We start from the raw sequence: 27,555 nt of genomic DNA, 5'->3' as shown, positions 1-27,555 counted from the left end.
GCACTCACGTCTGTAGCCATGAAGTGCTTTGAAAGGCTGGTCATGGCTCACCATCATCCCAAAAACCCTAGACCCACTCCAATTCACATACCGCGCCAACAGATCCACAGATGATACAATCTCCATTTCACTTCACACTGACCTTTCCCACATGGACAAAACAAACAACTAAGTGAGAATGCTGTTCGTTGACTACAGCTCAGCGTTCAACACCATAGTGCCCTCAATGCTCATCACTAAGCTAAGGACCCTGGGACTAAACATCTCCCTATTTAACTGAATCCTGTACTTCCTGATGGGCCGCCCTCACGTGGTAAGGGTAGGCAACAATCCTCAACACAGGGGCCCCACAAGGGTACGTACTTAGTCCCCTCCTGTACTCTTTGTTCACCCACGACTGAAATGCCACGCTCGACTCCAACACCATCATTAAGTTTGCCGACGACACAACGGTGGTATGCCTGATCTCTGACACTGATGAGACAGCCTACAGGAAGGAGGTCAGGACAACAACCTCTCCCTCAATGTGATCAAGACAAAAGTGCTGATCATGGACTACAGGAAAAGGGGGGCGAGCATGCCCTCATTCACATTGACGGAGCTGTAGTGGAGCGGGTCGAGAGCTTCAGGTTCCTTGTCGTCCACATCACCAAAGAACTATCATGGTCCAAACACACCAAGACAGTCATGAAGAGAGCACAACAACACCTATTTCCCCTCAGGAGACTAAAAAGATTTGGCATGGGTCCTCAGATCCTCAAAAGGTTCTACAGCTGCACCATCGAGAGCATCCTGACTGGTTGCATCACCGCTTGATATGGCAACTGCTTGGCATCCGACCGCTCTCTCTGCTACTACACGGCAAGCAGTACCGGAGCGCCAAGTCTAGGTCCAAAAGGCTCCTTAACAGCCTCTACACCCAAGCCATAAGACTGCTGAACAATTAATGAAATGGCTACCCAGACAATATGAATAAACCCCCTTTTTTACACTGCTGCTACTCGTTGTTTATTAATCATATCAAATCAAATTAAATGTTATTTGTCACATGCGCCGAATACAACAAGTGAAGACCTTACAGTGAAATGCTTACTTACAAGTCCTAACCAACAATGCAGTTTAAAAAAAAACGTTAAAAAAAGAGCTACAAAAAAAGAATAACAAATAAAAATAACAAATAATTATCTATGCATAGTCACTTTATCTTTTTTTAAATCCTTTATTTACCTACATTACCTACATTTTAGGTGTACATATTGCCTCAATTACCTCGACTAACCTGAGTTTAGTTAAGTTGACTTCAAAAATGTACTTCTAAGGTGTTTTGAGTTCTAAAATGTACTTCTACAGTGTTTTGAGTTCTAAAATGTACTTCTACGGTGTTTTGAGTTCTAAAATGTACTTCTATGGTGTTCTAAGTTCTAAAATGTACTTCTATGGTGTTTTGAGTTCTAATAATAAGAAAAATGGCTCTTACATCACATAGGTGGTGTTGTTATCATCTACGCATAGTCACTTTAATAACTCTACCTACAGTTGAAGTCAGAAAGTCGATTAGGACATCTACTTTGTGCATGACACAAGTAATTTTTCCAACAATTGTTTACAGACAGATTATTTCACTTATAATTTACTGCATCACAATTCCAGTGGGTCAGAAGTTTACATACACTAAGTTGACTGTGCCTTTAAACAGCTTGGAATATTCCAGAAAATTATGTCATGGCTTTAGAAGCTTCTGATAGGCTAATTGACATCATTTGAGTCAATTGGAGGTGTACCTGTGGATGTATTTCAAGGCCTACTTTCAAACTCAGTGCCTCTTTGCTTGACATCATGGGATAATCAAAAGAAATCAGCCAAGACCTCAGAAAAAAGATTGTAGACCTCCACAAGTCTGGTTCATCCTTGGGAGCAATTTCCAAGCGCCTGAAGATACCACGTTCATCTGTACAAACAATAGTGCGCAAGTATAAACACCCTGGGACCACGCAGCCGTCATACCACTCAGGAAGGAGACGTGTTCGGTCTCCTAGAGATGAACATACATTGGTGCGAAAAGTGCAAATCAATCCCAGAACAACAGCAAAGGACCTTGTGAAGATGCTGGAGGAAACAGGTACAAAAGTATCTATATCCACAGTAAAACAAGTCCTATATCGACATAACCTGAAAGGCCGCTCATTAATAAAGAAGCCACTGCTCCAAAACCGCCATATAAAAGCCAGACTACGGTTTGCAACTGCACATGGGGACATAGATCATACTTTTTGGAGAAATGTCCTCTGGTCGGATGAAACAAAAATAGAACTGTTTGGCCATAATGACCATTGTTATGTTTGGAGGAAAAAGGGGGAGGCTTGCAAGCCGAAGAACACCATCCCAACTGTGAAGCACAGGGGTGGCAGCATCATGTTGTGGGGGTGCTTTGCTGCAGGAGGGACTGGTGCACTTCACAAAATAGATGGCATGATGGGGGAGGAAAATTAGGTGGATATATTGAGGCAACATCTCAAGACATCAGTCAGGAAGTTAAAGCTTGGTCGCAAATGGTTCTATCAAATGGACAATGACCCCAAGCATACTTCCAAAGTTGTGGCAAAATGGCTTAAGGACAACAAAGTCAAGGTATTGGAGTGGCCATCACAAAGCCCTGACCTCAATCCATAGAAAATGTCTGGGAAGAACTGAAAAAGTGTGTGTGTGCAAGGAGGCCTACAAACCTGACTCACTTACAAAAGCTGTGTCAGGAGGAATGGGCCAAAATTCACCCAACTTATTGTGGGAAGCTTGTAGAAGGCTACCCGAAACATTTGACCCAAGTTAAACAATTTAAAGGCAATGCTACCAAATACTAATTGAGTGTATGTAAACTTCTGACCGACTGGGAATGTGATGAAATAAATAAAAGCTGAAATAAATCATTCTCTCTACAATTATTCTAACATTTCACATTCTTAAAATAAAGTGGTGATCCTAACTGACCTAAGACAGGGAATTTTTACTAGGATTCAATGCCAGGAATTGTGAAAAACTGAGTTTAAATGTATTTGGCTAAGGTGTATGTAAACTTCAGACTTCAACTGTACATGTAGATATTACCTCAACTAACCAGTGCCCCCGCACATTGACTCTGTACCGGTACCCCCTGTATATAGCCTCCACATTGACTCTCTACCCGGTACCCCCTGTATATAGCCTCCACATTGACTCTGTACCAGTACCCCCTGTATATAGCCTCCACAATGACTCTGTACCGTAACACCCTGTATATAGCCTCCACATTGACTCTGTACCAGTACCCCCTGTATATAACCTCCACATTGACTCTGTACCGGTACCCACTGTATATAGCCTCCACATTGACTCTGTACCGGTACCCACTGTATATAACCTCCACATTGACTCTGTACCGGTAACCCCTGTATATAGCCTCCACATTGACTCTCTACCGGTACCCCCTGTATATAGCCTCCACATTGACTCTGTACCAGTACCCCCTGTATATAGCCTCCACAATGACTCTGTACCGTAACACCCTGTATATAGCCTCCACATTGACTCTGTACCAGTACCCCCTGTATATAACCTCCACATTGACTCTGTACCGGTACCCACTGTATATAGCCTCCACATTGACTCAGTACCGGTACCCCCCTGTATATAACCTCCACATTGACTCTGTACCGGTACCCCCTGTATATAGCCTCCACATTGACTCTGTACCAGTACCCCCTGTATATAGCCTCCACATTGACTCTGTACCGGTACCCCCTGTATATAGCCTCCACATTGACTCTGTACCAGTACCCCCTGTATATAGCCTCCACAATGACTCTGTACCGTAACACCCTGTATATAGCCTCCACATTGACTCTGTACCAGTACCCCCTGTATATAGCCTCCACATTGACTCTGTACCGGTACCCCCTGTATATAGCCTCCACATTGACTCTGTACCGGTACCCCCTGTATATAGCCTCCACATTGACTCTGTACCAGTACCCCCTGTATATAGCCTCCACATTGACTCTGTACCGGTACCCCCTGTATATAGCCTCCACATTGACTCTGTACCGGTACCCCCTGTATATAACCTCCACATTGACTCTGTACCGGTACCCACTGTATATAGCCTCCACATTGACTCTGTACCGGTACCCACTGTATATAACCTCCACATTGACTCTGTACCGGTAACCCCTGTATATAGCCTCCACATTGACTCTCTACCGGTACCCCCTGTATATAGCCTCCACAATGACTCTGTACCGTAACACCCTGTATATAGCCTCCACATTGACTCTGTACCAGTACCCCCTGTATATAACCTCCACATTGACTCTGTACCGGTACCCACTGTATATAGCCTCCACATTGACTCAGTACCGGTACCCCCCTGTATATAACCTCCACATTGACTCTGTACCGGTACCCCCTGTATATAGCCTCCACATTGACTCTGTACCGGTACCCACTGTATATAACCTCCACATTGACTCTGTACCGGTAACCCCTGTATATAGCCTCCACATTGACTCTGTACCGGTACCCCCTGTATATAACCTCCACATTGACTCTGTACCGGTAACCCCTGTATATAGCCTCCACATTGACTCTGTACCGGTAACCCCTGTATATAGCCTCTACATTGACTCTGTACCGGTACCCCCTGTATATAGCCTCCACATTGACTCTGTACCGGTACCCCCTGTATATAGCCTCCACATTGACTCTGTACCGGTAACCCCTGTATATAGCCTCCACATTGACTCTGTACCAGTAACCCCCTGTATATAGCCTCCACATTGACTCTGTACCGGTACCCCCTGTATATAGCCTCCACATTGACTCTGTACCGGTACCCCCTGTATATAACCTCCACATTGACTCTGTACCGGTACCCCCTGTATATAGCCTCCACATTGGCTCTGTACCAGTACCCCCTGTATATAACCTCCACATTGACTCTGTACCTGTACCCCCTGTATATAGCCTCCACATTGACTCTGTACCGGTACCCCCTGTATATAGCCTCCACATTGACTCTGTACCGGTACCCCCTGTATATAGCCTCCACATTGACTCTGTACCGGTACCCCCTGTATATAGCCTCCACATTGACTCTGTAACGGTACCCCCTGTATATAACCTCCACATTGACTCTGTACCGGTACCCCCTGTATATAGCCTCCACATTGACTCTGTACCTGTACCCCCTGTATATAGCCTCCTCATTGACTCTGTACCGGTACCCCCCTGTATATAACCTCCACATTGACTCTGTACCGTAATACCCTGTATATAGCCTCCACATTGTCTCTGTACCGGTACCCCCTGTATATAGCCTCCACATTGACTCTGTACCGGTACCCCCTGTATATAGCCTCCACATTGACTCTGTACCGGTACCCCCCTGTATATAGCCTCCACATTGACTCTGTACCGTAATACCCTGTATATAGCCTCCACATTGACTCTGTACCGTAATACCCTGTATATAGCCTCCACATTGACTCTGTACCGTAATACCCTGTATATAGCCTCCACATTGACTCTGTACCGTAATACCCTGTATATAGCCTCCACATTGACTCTGTGCCGTAATACCCTGTATATAGCCTCCACATTGACTCTATACCGTAATTCCCTGTATATAGCCTCCACATTGACTCTATACCGTAATACCCTGTATATAGCCTCCACATTGACTCTATACCGTAATACCCTGTATATAGCCTCCACATTGACTCTGTACCGTAATACCCTGTATATAGCCTCCACATTGACTCTATACCGTAATACCCTGTATATAGCCTCCACATTGACTCTATACCGTAATACCCTGTATATAGCCTCCACATTGACTCTATACCGTAATACCCTGTATATAGCCTCCACATTGACTCTATACCGTAATACCCTGTATATAGCCTCCACATTGACTCTGTACCGTAATACCCTGTATATAGCCTCCACATTGACTCTGTACCGTAATACCCTGTATATAGCCTCCACATTGACTCTGTACCGTAATACCCTGTATATAGCCTCCACATTGACTCTGTACCGTAATACCCTGTATATAGCCTCGCTGGTGTTTTTATTATTGTGTTACATTTTTATCTTACTTTATTTATTGTTTAAGCTAATATTTTCTTACTTACTTTTTAAACAATTCTGCACTGTTGGTTATGGGCTTGTATGTAATAATTTCACGGTAAGGTCTGTTATATTCAGCTCATGTGACAAATGAAATGTGATTTTATTTTTTATTTTTTTGTGAATCATATGTATCAAACATGTCAGAATACTGATCTAGGATCAGGTACCTATGTCCATACAATTTAAAATTCATTATAATCTAAAGGACAGAACTGATCGTAGATCAGCGCTCCTACTCTGAGATGTTTTGATACATACGTGCCCAGGTCTCAGCTTACCTCCTGCGGGTGCAGACAAGAGATGTTGTCATGACAGCCAGGACGATGATGAGGCCTGCCACCAGTCCCAACAGAGCGAACATTACTGGATTCACCTGCTTCTCTGTCACCACAGTCCCTCCCTGCAACACAGAGTTCAGAGTAGTGTTGCAAAAAATGACGGTAACATTCAACAAAAATTCCCTAGTTTTCTAGAAATCATGGTTGGAAGGATCTAGAATTCTTGCTTATTTCCTCCTGATTCCGTGAATCTTCCAATCAGGATTTCTGGAAAACCTGGACATTTTAGGAAAGTTACCAGAATTTTGCAACCCTAGCTCAGGGGAACATTCCTTTAGTGGACCAAAATCAGATCGTACTGAAACAGATCTTCACTGCATATATTCACTATATTACAAATATAGCATAATAATGTAGTAACATAATAGCTAGTGGACATTTATTTATTAATTCATACGTTTAACAATTCATGTGGATGTACCTACAGCAGAGATCATCAACTAGATTGATAAAGATTCAGGTGTGTGATGATTTTTTTTGGTCGGTGGGGCCAGAACATAATTACAAATCATTTGTAGACTGCAAATTGACCACAGGAACCCTTAAACGGATATAATGTTTGACTAAAACATAATAATTTCAAACCTTGCGACATTTGTATACATCCCGTGTCTCTCTATTATGCGTTGGAATACTTGGGAACAGATTTCTTAAATTAAAAATCACTTGGAGCTGATCTCCTGGTGTTTTTACAGTCTTTTTTTGTCCAACAATAAAAAAAATTTTTTTTTTTTTGCTCAGAAAACATGGGGGGCCAGATAAAACCACCCGCGGGCAAAATTCGGCCCACGGGCCACCATTTGGTGAACCCTGCCCTATAGGACTCCTATTCCCTATGTAGTGCACTACTTTTCACCAGAGCCCTGTTCAAAAATAGTGTACAACATTAGGAATAGGGTGTCATTTCGGACACAGCCCAAGACAAATATTCGTTTAGCATGTACAAGGCCGGGTTGGAGCCAATTCAAATTAAATGCAGTGAGTTCAGGAGACTACTTGAGATTTTAAATCCAATAAATGAAAAGTGACATTTGTTTCTTGAAATAGATGTGTATTGTATGTGTATGGTAATGGCAAGGCATGAGGGGGGGAAAAAATGGTTTAATAATAGTTTCCTATAGTAAACTTACAATATCTTTCAGGCCAAAATCAATCTGTAATTTGTGCCGTTCCGCACTGTTGGACAGAATAGTCTCGGCAGTGTCAGAGTCGAGGGCCGTTCCATTGGCATTCACAAAGTACACCTCCATTACAGTATCGCCAGCCGCCCTGCAAAAGAATAACCTTTTTTTTTTACAAGATTTAAAAAATATATATATATACACTGCTCAAAAAAATAAAGGAAACACTTAAACAACACAATGTAACTCCAAGTCAATCACACTTCTGTGAAATCAAACTGTCCACTTAGGAAGCAACACTGATTGACAATACATTTCACATGCTGTTGTGCAAATGGAATAGACAACAGGTGGAAATTATAGGCAATTAGCAAGACACCCCCAATAAAGGAGTGGTTCTACAGGTGGTGACCACAGACCACTTCTCAGTTCCTATGCTTCCTGGCTGATGTTTTGGTCACTTTTGAATGCTGGCGGTGCTTTCACTCTAGTGGTAGCATGAGACGGAGTCTACAACCCACACAAGTGGCTCAGGTAGTGCAGCTCATCCAGGATGGCACATCAATGCGAGCTGTGGCAAGAAGGTTTGCTGTGTCTGTCAGCGTAGTGTCCAGAGCATGGAGGTGCTACCAGGAGACAGGCCAGTACATCAGGAGACGTGGAGGAGGCCGTAGGAGGGCAACAACCCAGCAGCAGGACTGCTACCTCCACCTTTGTGCAAGGAGGAGCAGGAGAAGCACTGCCAGAGCACTGCAAAATGACCTCCAGCAGGCCACAAATGTGCATGAGTCTGCTCAAACGGTCAGAAACAGACTCCATGAGGGTGGTATGAGGGCCCGACGTCCACAGGTGGGGGTTGTGCTTACAGCCCAACACCGTGCAGGACGTTTGGCATTTGCCAGAGAACACCAAGATTGGCAAATTCGCCACTGGCGCCCTGTGCTCTTCACAGATGAAAGCAGGTTCACACTGAGCACATGTGACAGACGTGACAGAGTCTGGAGACGCCGTGGAGAACGTTCTGCTGCCTGCAACATCCTCCAGCATGACCGGTTTGGCGGTGGGTCAGTCATGGTGTGGGGTGGCATTTCTTTGGGGGGCCGCACAGCCCTCCATGTGCTCGTCAGAGGTAGCCTGACTGCCATTAGGTACCGAGATGAGATCCTCAGACCCCTTGTAAGACCATATGCTGGTGCGATTGGCCCTGTGTTCCTCCTAATGCAAGACAATGCTAGACCTCATGTGGCTGGAGTGTGTCAGCAGTTCCTGCAAGAGGAAGGCATTGATGCTATGGACTGGCCCGCCCGTTCCCCAGACCTGAATCCAATTCAGCACATCTGGGACATCATGTCTCGCTCCATCCACCAACGCCACGTTGCACCACAGACTGTCCAGGAGTTGGGCGGATGCTTTAGTCCAGGTCTGGGAGGAGATCCCTCAGGAGACCATCCACCACCTCATCAGGAGCATGCCCAGGCGTTGTAGGGAGGTCATACAGGCACGTGGAGGCCACACACACTACTGAGCCTCATTTTGACTTGTTTTAAGGACATTACATCAAAGTTGGATCAGCCTGTAGTGTGGTTTTTCACTTTAATTTTGAGTGTGACTCCAAATCCAGATCTCCATGGGTTGATAAATTGGATTTCCATTGATTATTTTTGTGTGATTTTGTTGTCAGCACATTCAACTATGTAAAGAAAAAAGTATTTAATAAGATTATTTCTTTCATTCAGATCTAGGATGTGTTGTTTAAGTGTTCCCTTTATTTTTTTGAGCAGTATATATTATGTATTTCTAAACTACTTGAGCAGTGACACAGATCTACAGATCACACACACATAGACACACACACACACACACACACACACACACACACACACACACACACACACACACACACACACACACACACACACACACACACACACACACACACACACACACACACACACACACACACACACACACTGAATGATGCTGAAGTGAACGGTGCTCTATTCATTTCCTGTAGTAAAGTGAGCATCACCTGGAGGCTTTCATCAACAGAGAGAAGAAGAAAAACATTGGTATGTAGTAGTCAGGCTTGGAGTCAATTACATTTCAATTCCAGTCAATTTTTTGGAAGTACACTGAAATTCCAATTCCCAGCAATGGTTTTAAATGAGGAAAAATGTGGAATTTCAATTTGGTTTACTTTCTGAATGGACTGGAATTGAAGTGGAATTGACCGGAATCCTGGTAGTCGTGTGATATTTATTACCTGATTTCCGTACTTCCTGAATCAGCCCTAATCTTAACTACTTCCACTTTCGTCTGTGTTGCTGCGGTTAGAAGCCTGCATAGGAAAAATGTATAAAGTTAATGAATTCATGTATTACCCCATGCTGTGGTTAAAACACTTGTCAACAGGGATGGCCAACATAACCTCAATCTGAAAATCATCCTATAGGTACAGCCACATGAATTGTTAAACGTATAAATGAACAAATACAAAAAAAAAATATTGTAGTTTATTAAGTTAGTACATTATTATGCTATATATGTTATATAGATAATATATGCAGTAAAGAAAGATCTCTTACAGTACAATCTGACTTTGGGCCGCTTGAACTTCTGCCACTGTCTTTGAAAACAAAAGCTCGACTTTTAAGCTCTTGTCAACTGTGAAGATCTGGAGAGGGGAACATGAAAGAAAGTGTTACTCAGACAGACAGACAGACAGACAGACAGACAGACAGACAGACAGACAGACAGACAGACAGACAGACAGACAGACAGACAGACAGACAGACAGACAGACAGACAGACAGACAGACAGACAGACAGACAGACAGACGGTAACAGAACAGTAAGAGCCATCAGAGAATGAAATATGTTCACTAATGCAACCATCAATTCACCTTTTTTGTATGAATCACAGTAAGTTTTACACCTACCTCAAGTTTGGTTTCAGAGAAGAGTTTCGGTTCTTCAGTGTTAGCTGCCCCAACTGTCACCAAATACTTACCTTTAACATTGATATTTAGCATTTCGACGTTCCTACAAAGTTTAAAAAGACCTGTTATTCTTCTGTAAGTCATTTTCGATGTATCTACCTCATCCATTACAATAGTGTCAACTAACAGCATAAAACCTAACAAAATCATTGCGTTTCTTAATGGCTATTAATTATAGTGAAATCAGAAATTAAAATATGACTTGCCCGGACAGCATTTATATACTCACTGAATATTTCCGACGTATTTATCGTCTTCCTGTGTGGTGACAACTCGAAACACTCGACTACCCAAGACGGTCGTTTTATTGTTGACGTCATCCCTGAATTGTACACTTGTTATCGAAAATGTCATTTGCCTATTTTTCCCGGAATCACGGTCTGTAGCCTATATGGAAAGGGGGGAAAAAGACTGGAATTCATAACAACTCATATCGCAGCAAGTCGTCAAGTTAAATGTATTAAATGGTATACTTTATATTCGATTCAAATGTAAAAAAACATTTTGCATAGCATACAGCTATCCCACTGTGTATAATGATGGCATATTACTAAGTCTACCTTTAAAACTACATTTTGAGATTCAAAAAACAAAGGAAATGGACCCCCCCCCCCCCCCCCCCCCAGGCCCAGCACTTGTTTTGCTATACCTTATCAAATAGAAAAATAACTGACGTTGTCCATTTTACACAGTTATACTCACAGTGACACTGGCGATTACTGAGCCTACAGAGGCAGTCTCTGACACCACAACTGTAGGGAGGGTACGGTAGGTAAGAACACTGTTAAGTCAATCTGTAGCTATATAGATTAATATCATAAAATAAATGAATTATCATATATATATATATAAAAAAAAATACGATATTCAGATATTCAGATTTACCATACAACGTGCTGATGTTTAGAAACATATTTACCATATAAGGAATCTGTTGTATCGAAAGCAGGGGCATTGTCATTGATGTCGTCGATGTTGATCACAATGCTCCCTGAAATTTATTTGAATTGTTAGAATACATTGAAAGATATTAAAGTTACAAACGTAGATATTAACGGTAGTAATGTTACAAAATAGGGTTACAAATTTCTGGTAACATTCCCAAAATTCCCAGATTTTCCAGAAATCCCAGTTGCAGGATTCTTGGAGTTCCTGCTTATTCCCGCCTCATCCCCAGAGTCTTTTCTAGGGAATCTTTCAACCTGGGAATTTTACAACCCAAACAGAGCCAAAACCAAACAGAGGTACCCGATCAAAGCCAGTTGAACCAACCTGGTGTTGCGCTGTTGTTCTCCCCTTTCTGGGTTAACTCATCCACCACCTGGGCCTCCAGCTCAACCTGGTCACACTTCTCAAAGTCGATCACAAACTCCTCGTTGAGCATGATATCTCCTGTGGGCTCCAGGTTGAACCAGTCCTCTGGGCAGGGTCCGAGAGTCAGGGAGCCGTTACAGCGACACTTAGTGGAGACCAGCTGGTAGACCAGAGAGTGTTTCGTGTCCAGGTCCACCCCTTCAAAACTCCCCACGACTCCAGTGATAGTGGTGTTTTCCTTTATGTACAACGGGGCGACGGGCTTGAACTCAGGCCTCTCGTCATTCACATCCACCACAATCACCTCCACTTTTACAGTGTCCTTCCTCGATCCCAGGTCCATGGCCTCCACATCCAGGCTGAAGGTCTTGAAGCTACTCTCGTAGTCTAGCTCGATGTCCGGGTCGACCGTGATGTTACCGATGTAACCATCGGGTTCGTCGTTGAAGGTTCGGATGATGAATTGTCCAAAGCTTCCGCTGACGATGCTGAAGGAGATGCGGTTGTGGTCGATAGTTTGGTCCAAATCCACTGCCTGGACGGAGCCGACAAATTCAGCTGTTAGAGAAAGACAGAAAGAGACGGCCTTAGGTTTTTGAATTCATGATTAGCTAGATGTTTTGGTAGATTATTAAAGGTTTATTATCAACCAAGCAAGTCAGTTAAGAACAAATTCCACAATGACGGCATGGTAAGTGGCGAGAGGCATGTTTTTTTTTGGCGGGAGATAGCTTATGTTTGAGGCGATGATCAATGTTTTTCTGAGGAGAAGTAGGGACTTAACCACATCCTCCCTCTAAATTTGAATGAGGGTAAAATGGCGGCAAAATGTCTGAATTCAACAAAAAGAAACATGTGCTTACCTTTCTTCCCCTCCTCCACTGAGAAATTGTAAGAAGCTTTTCGAAACTTCGGTGTGTTGTCGTTGATATCCTAGGTTGGAAAGTAGAAGACCAGTGAAGCTTTACAATTTACAATTTATGTTCACGAAGTTGACAAAGATACAAGGAACGGAAGCCTTCCACTTACTTCTGTCAAGAAGACACACTTACACATTAAACAATTTGTCGAAAAGGTCTATCCAGTCGAAAATGAGATACAAGGTCTTGGTCCATATGCATAAAGATTCTCAGATTAAGAATGGTGATTGAGGATCAGTATTTCCTTCTAAATCTAAAGATAAAAGTCTAATAAAATCATATGTTATTGGTCGCACACACATATTTTGCAGATGTTATTGTGGGTGTAGAGAAATGCTTGTGTTCCTAGCTCCAACAGTACAGTAATATCTAATATTAGGACAAGCAATATCGGAGTCCTGAGGATAAACACAGTATATATATGTACCAGTCAAAAGTTTGGACACACCTACTCATTCAAAACATTTTTTTTTAAACTATTTTCTACATTGTAGAACAATAGTGAAGACATCAAAACTATTAAATAACACATATGGAATCAAGTAGTATCATTTAAAAATATATATAAATCTAAATATATTTTAAATTCTTCAAAGTAGCCACCCTTTGCCTTGATGACAGCTTTGCACACTCTTGGCATTCTCTCAACCAGCTTCATGAGGTAGTCACCTGGAATGCATTTCAATTAACAGGTGTGCCTTGTTAAAAGTTAATTTGTGGAATGTATTTCCTTCTTAATGCATTTGAGCCAATCAGTTGTGTTATGACAAGGTAGAGTTGGTATACAGAAGATAGCCCTATTTGGTAAAAGACCAAGTCCATATTATGGCAAGAACAGCTCAAATAAGCAAAGAGAAACTACAGTCCATCATTGCTTTAAGACATGAAGGTCAGTCAATCTGGAAAAATGTCAAGAACTTAAAAAAAAAAATTCAAGTGGGGTCGCAAAAACCATCAAGCGCTGTGATGAAACTGGCTCTCATGAGGACCACCACAGGAAAGGAAGACCCAGAGTTACCTCTGCTGCAGAGGATCAGTTCATTAGAGTTACCAGCCTCATGAGGACCACCACAGGAAAGGAAGACCCAGAGTTACCTCTGCTGTAGAGTATAAGTTCATTAGAGTTACCAGCCTCAGAAACTGCAGCCCAAATAAATGCTTCACAGATTTCAAGTAACAGACACATCTCAACATCAACTGTTCAGAGGAGACTGCGTGAATCAGGCCTTCATGGTCAAATTACTGTAAAGAAACCACTACTAAAGGACACCAACAAGAAGAAGAGACTTCCTTGGACAAAGAAACACAAGCAATGGACATTAGACATGTGGAAATCTGTCCTTGGTCTGATGAGTCCAAATTATGGAAACACCAAGACTCTTCCTAAAGCTGGCCACCTGGCAAAACTGAGCAATCGGACGAGAAGGGCCTTGGTCAGGGAGGTGACCAATAACCTATTGGTCATTCTGAAAGAGCTCCAGAGTTCCTCTGGGGAGATGGGAGAACCTTCCACAAGGGCAACCATCTCTGCAGCACTCCACCAATATGGCCTTTATGATAGAGTGGCCAGACAGAAACCACTCCTCAGTAAAAGACAAATGACAGCCCGCTTGGAGTTTGCCAAAGGCACCTAAAGGCTCTCAGACCACGAGAAACAAGATTCTCTGGTCTGATGAAACCAAGATTAAACTCTTTGGCCTGAATGCCAAACGTCACATCTGGAGGAAACCTGTAACCATCCCTATGGTGAAGCATGGTGATGGCAGTATCATGCTGTGGGGATATTTTTCAGCGGCAGGGACTGGGAGACTAGTCAGGATCGAGGGAAAGATAAATGTAGCAAAGTACAGAGAGATCCTTGATGAAAACCTGCTCCAGAACGCTCAGGACCTCAGACTGGGGCGGAGGTTCACCTTCCAACAGGACAACGACCCTAAGCACACAGCCAAGACAACGCAGGATTGGCTTCGGGATAAGTACCTGAATGTCCATGAGTGGCCCAGCCAGAGCCCGGACTTGAACCCGATTGAACATCTCTGGAAATACCTGAAAATAGCTGTGCAGCGACGCTCCCCATCCAATCTGACAGAGCTTGAAAGGATCTGCAGAGAAAAATGGGAGAACTCCCCAAATACAGGTGTGCCAAGCTTGTAGCATCATACCCAAGAAGACTCAACGCTGTGATCGCTGCCAAAGGTGCTTCCACAAAGTTCTGAGTAAAGGGTCTGAATACTTATGCAAATGTCATATTTCATTATTTTTTTTAATCAATCAGCAAAATAATCTCAAAACCTATTTTTGCTTTGTCATTATGATGAGGGGAATTTTTTTTTAATCCATTTGAGAATGTGGCTGTAACGCAACAAAATGTGGAAAAAAGTCAAGGGGTCTAAATACTTTCCAAATGCACTGTAGATACAGCAATAGTTGAATAGGATAGCCTTGACTACAATACAGTATATGCATATGAAATTAGTAAAACAGTATGTAAACATTATTAAAGTGACCAGTGTTCCATTATTAAAGCGTGTATGTTCATAGGGCAGCAGTCTCTAAGGTGCATGGAAACAGCTGGTAGTAGGCCGGTGACACTAAGTTCAGGTCAGGGTACTGGGTGGAAGCTGGCTAGTGATGGCTATTTAACAATCAGATTGCCTTGTATTGGAAGCTGTTTTTTCAGTCTCTCGGTCCCAGCTTTGATGCACCTGTACTGACCTCGCCTTCTGGATGATAGCAGGGTGAACAGGGCAGTGGCTCAGGTGGTTGATGTCCTTGATGATCTTTTTGGCCTTCCTTTGACATCGGGTGCTGTAGGTGTCCTGGAGGCAGGTTGCATGGAGCCCCAGGCCGAGGGAGATTGAGAGTTCTTTTGTGTTTCTTCCATTTGCGAATTATCGCACCAGCTGGTGTCACCTTCTCACCATGCTGCTTGGCGATGGACTTGTAGCCCATTCCAGCCTTGTGTAGGTCTACAATCTTGTCCCTGACATCCTTGGAGAGCTCTTTGGTCTTGGCCATGGTGGAGAGTTTGGAATCTGATTGATTGATTGATTCTGTGGACAGGTGTCTTTTATACAGGTAACAAGCTGAGATTAGGAGCACTCCCTTTAAGAGTGTGCTCCTAATCTCAGCTCATTACCTGTATAAAAGACACTTGGGAGCCAGAAATCTTTCTGATTGAGAGGGGGTCAAATACTTATTTCCCTCATTAAAATGCAAATCAATTTATAACATTTTTGAAATGCGTTTTTCTGGATTTTTTTGTTGCTATTCTGTCTCTCACTGTTCAAATAAACCTACCATTAAAATTAGACTGATCATTTCTTTGTCAGTGGGCAAACATACAAAATCAGCAGGGGATCAAATACTTTTTTCCCTCACTGTATTCGGAAGCAGTGGATGGTGTGCACGCCTCCTGAGACAGACTAGAAGCCCACTCCGAATACCTCTTCTCCGCTGGCGGCGTCTTGAAACAGCCTCAGGGTTAAGTTAAATTGCATTGGGGAGTACGAACAAAGGATCCAATTCGGGAAAGTCGTATTCCTGGTCGTAACGCTGGTGAGTTACTGCCGCTCTGATATCCAGAAGTTATTTCCCGGCTGTATGTAATAACGCAAAACACATTCTGGGATAATAATGTAGAAATATATATTTTTAAATTAAATATAAATGCAAAGTTGTTTAGGACCTAGTAACAGAGCTGCCAAGGGGGATCTGATCCTAGATCAACAGTCCTACTCTGAGACGCTTTGTGAATATGGGCCCAGGTACCAATACATCCTGTCTGTGCACTTGTCAAAAGTTTGTGAAGGATGGACAGTGATCTTACCTCCACATTGATGATGACTGGCACCCAAGTGGACAGTGGTGGACTGCCTTTGTCAGTTGCTGTCACATTTAACTGAACCTGCCCATTATCCTTGGCCTGCATGGCCTCTCTGTCTAGCGGGCCTTTGTTCTCCAACCAGCCTGTGGTGGGGTCAATGGTGAATTTGGCACTGTAGTCACTGCTAACTATTCCATACACAATCTCGCTGTTGGGCGGCTCATCTCTGTCAGTAGCCTGCAAACGAGAAGAAGGAAAAAATCACCAACAACTAGAAGCAGCACAGAGGTCTACCTAGGTAGCAAAATTCTGGTAACTTTCCCCCAAATTCCTGGAAGATTCCTGGAATTCAGTACAGAATAAGCAGGAAATCTGGAATCCTCTAACCTGGATTTTTTGAAAAACTGGGAATTTTTGGAAAGTTACAAGAATTTTTCGGGTCTACGGGTCTGCCATAGAGTAGCATAAGGGTCAGCTGTAGAGCAGTTTTAACCCTTTGGTTACTGTGTGTAGAGCAGGGGTCTCAAACTCATTCCATGGAGGGCCCAGTGGCTGCTGGGTGTTGTTATTTCCTTTCAATCTTTGTCAAAATGAAGTCTTAGACAAGCAGGTGAGGGGAGTTCCTAACTAATCAGTGACCTTCATTGATCAAATAAGCACAAGGAAGGAGCGATAACCTGGAAACTCTCAGACCTCCATGGAATGAGTTTGACACCCGTGGTGTAGAGTAAAGGGGCTTTTCAAACCTATCCTTGGGATCCTCAGGCGTTCCATGTTTTTATTTATTTATACAGGGGTCAATTAAGAACAATTTCTCATTTACAATGTTTATTCCACACCTTATTCATCTTGTCAACTAATAATAAAGTCCTTGATTAGGTAAATCAGATGAGGTAGTTCAGGGCTACAACAATGAGGTAGTTCAGGGCTAGCCTTCCCTGTAGCTCAGTTGGTAGAGCATGGTGTGTGCGCAATGCCAGGGTTGTGGGTTTGATTCCCACGGGGGGCCAGTACAAAAAAAAAATGCATGAAATGTATGAATTGTATGTTGCTCTGGATAAGAGTGTCTGCTAAAATGTAACAAAATCCTAAAATGTCTGGGGCTTCCCTGAGGAGAGGTTTGAAATGCACTTATATAGAGGCAGATATTGACCTGTACTTGAATTCTTAGGTTTGAGCCCTCTTTCACATAGTCAATGTAGGATTCTCTGTTGAACTGTGGTGTCTGGTCATTGACGTCTGTCAGTGTGATTTCTAACACAGCGTTCCCTGTGTTGTTGGCCTGGTCTCTTGCTTGCAGAGTTGGAGAATACAGGGAGGTGACCTCTCGATCGATCAGTTTGTTGTTTGTCACAAAGATCCTCCCTGTCATTGCATTCACATCGAAGTACTTTAGTCTGAAAACCAAACATCTTTTTTAGTATTTAGTTCTCATGTATTGGGTCTCGTTTCACAAACTTTGGCACCTCTTGTGAGACAACACCAAAGTTGATATACTGTATATTGTTTATGTTATATGTTGTATGAAAGCCTATTATAAAGCAAACTAAATGAATGAAGTATCATATAAACATAAGAAAACCCTGGAATGGATTACAATACAGCATACAGTAGTAATAATAATATGTAGTGTACATACATGCTGTCAGGAAGAAGTCTGTATCTGATGTTACCAACATCCATAGTGTCAGGATCGGTTGCCTGGAGAGAAATAGAGTTTTTGTGTTTGTACTTCCTAATACATTTAGCAGCAACAATAAAAAAAAAAACAGAGGCAAGAACAACAATCAAAGGACTTTTGATTCACATTTTATTACAAGTGTGTTTGATTTACATAGCAGTGTGATCTGGGTTGAGTGAGTTAACACTCGATACTTCAAGACGCTGTTCAAATCAAACACAGAGCGCATTGCACATTGGTTGAATTCCAGGCAGAACGGTAACAACAACATGGATCTACCGTTAAAACGGTAACAATAACATGGATCTACCGTTAGAATGGTAACAATAACATGGACCTACTGTTAGAATGGTAACAATAACATGGACCTACTGTTAGAATGGTAACAATAACATGGACCTACTGTTAGAATGGTAACAATAACATGGACCTACTGTTAGAATGGTAACAATAACATGGACCTACCGTTAGAATGGTAACAATAACATGGACCTACTGTTAGAATGGTAACAATAACATGGACCTACCGTTAGAATGGTAACAATAACATGGACCTACCGTTAGAATGGTAACAATAACATGGACCTACCGTTAGAATGGTAACAATAACATGGACCTACCGTTAGAATGGTAACAATAACATGGACCTACTGTTAGAATGGTAACAATAACATGGACCTACCGTTATCGTGTCCACAGTGGTTCCATTGGGACTGTGCTCATCAACCTTGAGGTTGTAGACTTCTTTGGGGAATGTGGGGCTGTTGTCATTAATGTCTTTAATCTGAATGGTGACTGTAGCCGTGGAACAGCAGTCTGCTGAATTGGAGGGATCCTTGGCGATAATCTGTCCAGGAAAACAACCACGATTTACCTCAGTTTTAAACACAGACTTTCGAGACAGAGTAAGAACGTTGTACTTTGTGGTGAATATCAGTACAGGTTAAAAGCAGGTTAAAAGTTCTGCACTGTTTGGTGAAGAGAGTGCCATTTGAGACAAAAAGCGTTGGTTTTGAAAATGGCGATAGGATCGTCAAAACAATACTTTTGTGTACAATGTACTGTTGATCATGCGATGTCATTATTCACGATTCTGCAGCTTGGCAACCGTCCTGGCAGAGACCGTTAAATATCTCTTGCGTGTCCGCAGTTCACCTGGCTATACCGTGTGTGAAGGGTGCAGCGTTATCTCCTTTAGCATAAGTAATCCACCTGTTTGTAATGGATCCAATGTGTGTTTGCTTGCCGTCTTAATACTACACAAATCCTGTTTCAGCTAAGCTAGGATAATTCTGGCATTGGACACACTCCAGAACCACTTAGTTTGTCCGGTTGAAATCTTCAATCAACTTGTCACACATCTTCCCTCGAAAAAATATTGTCAAATGTATTTGAATGATTATGATGACAAGGTGGTTGTTGATTATTTTTGACAATGGTGTTTGTCTTTGGTTTCAGTCAATTATAGTGAAGACATTTCTCACATTATGTGGACATAGTACTTTACTTTTGACCATGGTCCTTATTGGGCCCTGGTGAAAAGTAGTGCACTAAATAGGGAATAGGTTGTCATTTGAAACGCATACCTGGACAACCATTGATGTTTTCGTCTCGTAGTCCACAGCCTGGGAATTCTTGACCATGATCTGAACTGGGCTTTCTGAGTAGGCAATCTGTGGCGACACACTGAACGCATCCTTGTCTGGTCCAGCAAGACTTAATTCGAATTTTCCATTATCTCCCTACATCAGAATACAGATGTTGATCAATTTTCTGGCATGAGTAAACTCAGGTCCCACATAACTTTGATGTTTTTTTTAAATTATTATTATTAACAAAAATATATTATGTGATTAGGGTTGCAAAATTCCAGTACATTTTCAAGTTATCCTGGTTGGAGGATTTCAGATTTTGTTTTTCATTATTCCTTTCCCCCCTTTCCTAACTCTGGGAATCTTCCAACCAAGAGTTACAGAAAAAAATCTCAACATTTTTGCAACCCTATTTCTTAGTAAGGACTGACCTGATCCAAATCTTTGGCTTTGATGTTGAGGTCGTCGACTGGAACACCCATGGAGGAATGCTCAAAGATGTTGGCCGTGAAGCTGCTGGCCTCCACGCAGGGCTCCACACCACAGTCATAAAATGTAGGCTTGTTGTCGTTGATGTCACCGATGGTAATCCGTACCTCAGTGGAAGTGTGGGCTTGGGTCCCCAGGATGCTTGGATGTACCTCCGTTGCCTGGAATTGTAGTTTTTATTAACAGTAGGTCAGCTTGAAATGAAATATTGTCCTTTGGATAAATGAATTTTTGGAAATGATGTAAAGGGTTTAAGCAGTAAGAGCATACCGTCACAATAAGGGTCACAACATAATTGATGTCCGACAAAGCCTCTCTGTCAATATCACTTTTGACAGATATGATTCCATCAATGGCTGTGATGTCAAACAGGTCATTGGTACCTGCAAAATAACAAAACATATATCAGAGTCCAATCTTCATTATTATTACAACAATTTAGGAATAATAAAAAAATAAAATCTTTATCTTTTCAAGACTTGTCAGCACAATGGCAACGGACAGCGTTTATGCTCATGTTCCGCTAACAACCTGAAATGAGCAGATATTCAGAGAAGTAGTAATGCTCACCATCAATGCTGTAGGTGATGTCATCGTTGATTCCTGTGTCCTGATCAATTGCAGTCACTTTAAACACAGACTGGCCCTGAAATGAAAGTGAGACAGTAGAGTTCAGATAAAAGCTGACGTCAACAAAGGCTTTGTCCCCTTTGGCACCCCAAATGTAGTAAATGGCCCTGATCAAAAGTAGTAAATGACCCTGATCAAAAGTAGTAAATGGCCCTGGTCAAAAGTAGTAAATGGCCCTGGTCAAAAGTAATAAATGGCCCTGATCAAAAGTAATAAATGGCCCTGATCAAAAGTAATAAATGGCCCTGATCAAAAGTAGTTAATGGCCCTGATTAAAAGTAGTCAATGGCCCTGATCAAAAATAATTGGCCCTGATCAAAAGTAGTAAATGGCCTTTATCAAAAGTAGTAATTGGCCCTGATCAAAAGTGGTAAATGTCCATGATCAAAAGTAGTAAATGGCCCTGATCAAAAGTAGTAAATGATCCTGATAAAAAGTAGTAAATGGCCCTGTTCAAAAGTAGTAAATGGCCCTGTTCAAAAGTAGTAAATGGCCCTGATCAAAAGTGGTAACTGGCCCTGATCAAAAGTAGTAAATGGCCCTCATCAAAAGTAGTAATTGGCCCTGATCAAAAGTAGTAAATGGCCCTGATCAAAAGTAGTAAATGGCCCTGATCAAAAGTAGTAAATGGCCCTGATCAAAAGTAGTAAATGGCCCTGATCAAAAGTAGTAAATGGCCCTGATCAAAAGTAGTAATTGGCCCTAATCAAAAATAATTGGCCCTGATAAAAAGTAGTAATTGGCCCTGATCAAAAGTAGTAATTGGCCCTGATCAAAAGTAGTAATTGGCCCTGATCAAAAGTAATGATTGGCCCTGATCAAAAGTAGTAAATGGCCCTGATCAAAAGTAGTAAATGGCCCTGTTCAAAAGTAGTAAATGGCCCTGATCAAAAGTAGTAAATGTCCCTGATCAAAAGTAGTAAATGTCCCTGATCAAAAGTAGTAAATGGCCCTGATCAAAAGTAGTAAATAGCCCTGATCAAAAGTAGTAAATGGCCCTGATCAAAAGTAGTAAATGGCCCTCATCAAAAGTAGTAATTGGCCCTGATCAAAAGTAGTAAATGGCCCTGATCAAAAGTAGTAATTGGCCCTGATCAAAAGTAGTAATTGGCCCTGATCAAAAGTAGTAAATGGCCCTGTTCAAAAGTAGTAATTGGCCCTAATCAAAAGTAGTAATTGGCCCTGATCAAAAGTAGTAATTGGCCCTGATCAAAAGTAGTAATTGGCCCTGATCAAAAGTAGTAATTGGCCCTGATCAAAAGTAGTAATTGGCCCTGATCAAAAGTAATGATTGGCCCTGATCAAAAGTAGTAAATGGCCCTGATCAAAAGTAGTAAATGGCCCTGTTCAAAAGTAGTAAATGGCCCTGATCAAAAGTAGTAAATGTCCCTGATCAAAAGTAGTAAATGTCCCTGATCAAAAGTAGTAAATGGCCCTGATCAAAAGTAGTAAATGGCCCTGATCAAAAGTAGTAAATGGCCCTGATCAAAAGTAGTAATTGGCCCTAATAAAAAATAATTGGCGCTGATAAAAAGTAGTAATTGGCCCTGATCAAAAGTAGTAATTGGCCCTGATCAAAAGTAGTAAATGGCCTTTATCAAAAGTAGTAAATGGCCCTGTTCAAAAGTAGTAAATGGCCCTGATCAAAAGTAGTAAATGTCCCTGATCAAAAGTAGTAAATGGCCCTGATCAAAAGTAGTAAATGGCCCTGATCAAAAGTAGTAAATAGCCCTGATCAAAAGTAGTAAATGGCCCTGATCAAAAGTAGTAAATGGCCCTGATCAAAAGTAGTAAATGGCCCTGATCAAAAGTAGTAAATGGCCCTGATCAAAAGTGGTAAATGGCCCTGATCAAAGGTAGTAAATGTCCCTGATCAAAAGTAGTAAATGTCCCTGATCAAAAGTAGTAAATAGCCCTGATCAAAAGTAGTAAATGATCCTGATAAAAAGTAGTAAATGGCCCTGTTCAAAAGTTGTAAATGGCCCTGATCAAAAGTGGTAAATGGCCCTGATCAAAAGTAGTAAATGGCCCTCATCAAAAGTAGGAATTGGCCCTGATCAAAAGTAGTAAATGGCCCTGATCAAAAGTAGTAAATGGCCCTGTTCAAAAGTAGTAGATGGCCCTGTTCAAAAGTAGTGATTGGCCCTGATCAAAAGTAGTAAATGCCCTGATCAAAAGTAGTAAATGGCCCTCATCAAAAGTAGTAAATGGCCCTGATCAAAAGTAGTAAATGGCCCTGATCAAAAGTAGTAATTGGCCCTGATCAAAATTAATTGGCCCTGATAAAAAGTAGTAATTGGCCCTGATCAAAAGTAGTAATTGGCCCTGATCAAAAGTAGTAAATGGCCCTTATCAAAAGTAGTAAATGGCCCTGATCAAAAGTAGTAAATGTCCATGATCAAAAGTAGGAAATGATCCTGATAAAAAGTAGTAAATGGCCCTGTTCAAAAGTAGTAAATGGCCCTGATCAAAAGTGGTAAATGGCCCTGATCAAAAGTATTAATTGGCCCTGATCAAAAGTATTAATTGGCCCTGATCAAAAGTAGTAATTGGCCCTGATCAAAAGTAGTAAATGGCCCTGATCAAAAGTAGTAAATGGCCCTGATCAAAGGTAGTAAATGGCCCTGATCAAAAGTAGTAAATGTCCCTGATCAAAAGTAGTAAATAGCCCTGATCAAAAGTAGTAAATGATCCTGATAAAAAGTAGTAAATGGCCCTGTTCAAAAGTTGTAAATGGCCCTGTTCAAAAGTTGTAAATGGCCCTGATCAAAAGTGGTAAATGGCCCTGATCAAAAGTAGTAAATGGCCCTCATCAAAAGTAGGAATTGGCCCTGACCAAAAGTAGTAAATGGCCCTGATCAAAAGTAGTAAATGGCCCTGATCAAAAGTAGTAAATGGCTCTGTTCAAAAGTAGTGATTGGCCCTGATCAAAAGTAGTAAATGGCCTTGTTCAAAAGTAGTAAATGGCCCTGATCAAAAGTAGTAAATGGCCCTGATGAAAAGTAGTAAATGGCCCTGATCAAAAATAATTGGCCCTGATCAAAAGTAGTAAATGGCCCTGTTCAAAAGTAGTAATTAGCTCTGATCAAAAGTTGTAAATGGCCCTGATCAAAAGTGGTAAATGGCCCTGATCAAAAGTAGTAAATGGCCCTGATCAAAAGTAGTAAATGGCCCTGATCAAAAATCTAACACAAAGTAGGGAAAATGGACCATTTGGTACCATATTGGCCCATACCTTTACTTTTACAATTGTTTATCGATTTAGGAAGATGTATGTGTACGACAATGCAGCAACTAGCAACAACAATAAACCAATTGTAAAATAACTTAGCTGTTGGTAGAAAACACAACGTGAACGTTGTTTGATATTCTGAGGTTGGTTGAACTATGAACTCAAAGGAAAGTGCCGATTTTGGCAACACCCGACTCACCACAGGAGAATGCTCAGTGACAGTGGTCGCGTAAGGAGTACTTAGAAACCTTGGATCCATGTCTGGGACGTCCACTACAGTGATGAAGGCAAAGGTGTGGCTGAACTGATGAACAGGGTCAGGTTCATTATACACAGGGCCTCCACCATCCTGTGAGGGGAAACACAATCAGAAACAGAAAACAACATTTAATAGGACATTTTCTCAGATTAATCCCGCAATCGGGCCCCGAAAAACATGATCAATTCCAGAAAGAACATGCTTGTTAGTCAGGAATTCAGAAAACCGCTTCTAATAAGTGACTAGTGAAGATCCAACAGTGAATAGAAGTGTTGAGATGGGCTACTTACAGTGGCTGTGATCTTCAGCCTATAGAAAGTGCTCAAACTTGTAAAATTCAATTTTTGAATCAGTTTGACATCGCCATTATTCTCATTGATAGCGAAATGATTTAGTCCATTACTTGGACTAGCCTAGAAACGAGGAGAGAGTTAGGTTTAAATACATGGAGTTGATATAACAATCTCAAGGCATATAGTCTGTCCTAATTTTCCCCAGTGTCTGTTGAGAAGTGCTTTTATTATTATCTGCTACATGACTAATGTTGGGGGTGTAACTTGGTTCTAATGGGGGTGTAACTTGGTTCTAATGGGGGTGTAGCTTGGTTCTAATGGGGGTGTAACTTGGTTCTAATGGGGGTGTCACTTGGTTCTAATGGGGGTGTCACTTGGTTCTAATGGGGGTGTAACTTGGTTCTAATGGGGGTGTAGCTTGGTTCTAATGGGGGTGTAGCTTGGTTCTAATGGGGGTGTCACTTGGTTCTAATGGGGGTGTCACTTGGTTCTAATGGGGGTGTAACTTGGTTCTAATGGGGGTGTAGCTTGGTTCTAATGGGGGTGTAGCTTGGTTCTAATGGGGGTGTAGCTTGGTTCTAATGGGGGTGTAATTTGGTTCTAATGGGGGTGTGGCTTGGTTCTAATGGGGGTGTAGCTTGGTTCTAATGGGGGTGTCACTTGGTTCTAATGGGGGTGTCACTTGGTTCTAATGGGGGTGTCACTTGGTTCTAATGGGGGTGTAACTTGGTTCTAATGGGGGTGTAACTTGGTTCTAATGGGGGTGTAACTTGGTTCTAATGGGGGTGTAACTTGGTTCTAATGGGGGTGTAACTTGGTTCTAATGGGGGTGTAACTTGGTTCTAATGGGGGTGTCACTTGGTCCTAATGGGGGTGTCACTTGGTTCTAATGGGGGTGTAACTTGGTTCTAATGGGGGTGTAACTTGGTTCTAATGGGGGTGTAACTTAGTTCTAAGTTCCCTGTTGATGTTTTGAGTCAGGTTTACTTATGAATGAGTCCAGAAAATCGGCTTTCTGTCCAAAAGCAATACTTACCTCATCAATGCTGTACTTTACAACAGCAGCAAGTCCAGCATCTACATCTTTGGCATATGCTTGAAACAGAACGGTGTCCAAGGCGGTGTTCTAATAAAAAACAAAAACAGACAAAGTGGGGCAAGGAATTTGGAGACAAAATAGTACTTTTTCATCACCATTTAGAAAAGTAACTTTCAAATGTATAGCACAAAAAATGAATTCCTGACTATACACTAGCAAGGGACCCGGTTAGATGTAGATTTTCCATACTAAGTCGTATAGGATTTCGTATTTTCTACATTGTAGAATAATAGTGAAGACATCAAAACTATCAAATTATACATATTGAATTATGTAGTAATCAAAAAAGTGTTAAACAAATCAAAATATATTTTATATTTGAGATTCTTCAAATAGCCACCCTTTGCCTTGATGACAGCTTTGCACACTCTTATCCAGAAACACTTACAGCTGTAATCACTGACAAAGGTGATTCTAACATGTATTGACTCAGTGGTGTGAATACTTATGTAAATTAGATATTTATGTATTTCATTTTCAATAAATTAGCAAAAATGTTCACTTTAATTCACTTTTATTGTGTGTGAATGTTTTATATTGAATAAAAAAAAATATTTAAGCTGTAACAACAAAATACATTCTAAGTCAAAGGATAAGAATACTTTCTGTAAAAATTATGAAAACAATATAAATACTTTTCTAAAACATTATTATAAATTACTATAGTTTCTATAGATTTCCCAAATTACCTGATTTTCTGAAACGTTTTGAAACCATTGTCTGTTTAGATGATTTCACAGGCTCATAAAGTTTCCCACAATTTCTTAATTACGTCTGGAAATTAATTGAACGTGCCATATAAATTAAATTCTTATTAAAGGAATGTAAAATTAGTAATTGCACTTACTTCTTCGACATTTACGTTGTAAGGCGTATTTTCAAAAATGGGTTGATTATCATTCGCATCTATTACGATTATCTGAATGTCTTTGGAAACCTAAAAAAAAGATGACATGATATATTGTGCCTGTTTATAAAACATACATTTGTTAAAAACAATAAAATACATTTTAAAAAACATAGTTAAAAAAAAAAATGTATATGTTAGGTATTTTATTAGGATTCCCATTAGCGGTTTCTAAAGCAGCAGCTACTCTTCCTGGGCTCCACACAAAACATGACACATAATATAATACAGAACATTAATAGACAAGAACAGCTCAAGGACAGAATTACATAAATTTCTTTTAAAAAAGGCCAATACATACACACAAACTATCTAGGTCAGATAAGGGAGAGGTGTTGTGCTGTGAGGTGTTGCTTTATCTGGGGGTTTTTTAAACCAGGTCTGCTGTTCATTTGAGCAATATGAGATGGAAGGAAGTCCCATGCAATAAAGGCTCTATATAATACTGTACGTTTTCTTGAATTTGTTACTGGATTTGGGGACTGTGAAAAGAGTTAGAGGCTTTATTGTGAACTTACTGTGTAATCAGCGTCAGAAACCACAACGCCGATAGAGAATACACCCTTGTCCTAAACAAATACAAGCCAATCAATTAGAGATTCACGTCAGGAAAAATAAAGGATAAAATACTGAAATATTGAAATGGCTGAAATAATACCGAAATGGCGGAAATAAAATAGAAATGGCTGA

General features: G+C 41.3%; 1 protein-coding gene across 3 annotated transcripts in view; it reads right to left on the bottom strand.

The window, feature by feature from the left end:
* Nucleotides 1–27,555, bottom strand: part of cdhr2 (cadherin related family member 2) — a 55,840-nt gene that overhangs the window by 7,692 nt on the left and 20,593 nt on the right. For all 3 annotated transcript variants that reach the window (XM_029720351.1, XM_029720335.1, XM_029720343.1), the window contains exons 5-27: nt 27,384–27,434; nt 26,806–26,895; nt 25,896–25,985; nt 24,857–24,979; nt 24,507–24,656; nt 21,016–21,091; nt 20,716–20,828; nt 20,388–20,606; nt 19,951–20,106; nt 19,047–19,211; nt 18,323–18,384; nt 17,837–18,080; nt 16,687–16,920; nt 12,801–12,870; nt 11,896–12,495; nt 11,543–11,614; nt 11,326–11,375; nt 10,853–11,010; nt 10,564–10,666; nt 10,210–10,298; nt 9,888–9,962; nt 7,634–7,772; nt 6,444–6,565 (exon numbers count right to left, since the gene is read on the bottom strand). In XM_029720351.1, coding sequence (XP_029576211.1) covers nt 6,444–6,565; nt 7,634–7,772; nt 9,888–9,962; nt 10,210–10,298; nt 10,564–10,666; nt 10,853–11,010; nt 11,326–11,375; nt 11,543–11,614; nt 11,896–12,495; nt 12,801–12,870; nt 16,687–16,920; nt 17,837–18,080; nt 18,323–18,384; nt 19,047–19,211; nt 19,951–20,106; nt 20,388–20,606; nt 20,716–20,828; nt 21,016–21,091; nt 24,507–24,656; nt 24,857–24,979; nt 25,896–25,985; nt 26,806–26,895; nt 27,384–27,434 — 3,251 coding nt within the window. The remainder of the gene's footprint in view (nt 1–6,443; nt 6,566–7,633; nt 7,773–9,887; nt 9,963–10,209; nt 10,299–10,563; nt 10,667–10,852; nt 11,011–11,325; nt 11,376–11,542; nt 11,615–11,895; nt 12,496–12,800; nt 12,871–16,686; nt 16,921–17,836; nt 18,081–18,322; nt 18,385–19,046; nt 19,212–19,950; nt 20,107–20,387; nt 20,607–20,715; nt 20,829–21,015; nt 21,092–24,506; nt 24,657–24,856; nt 24,980–25,895; nt 25,986–26,805; nt 26,896–27,383; nt 27,435–27,555) is intronic.

This window comes from Salmo trutta, chromosome 3, assembly GCF_901001165.1.
Source record: "Salmo trutta chromosome 3, fSalTru1.1, whole genome shotgun sequence".
Lineage (NCBI taxonomy): Eukaryota > Metazoa > Chordata > Actinopteri > Salmoniformes > Salmonidae > Salmo > Salmo trutta.
This window is presented reverse-complemented; position numbering and strand designations above follow the sequence as displayed.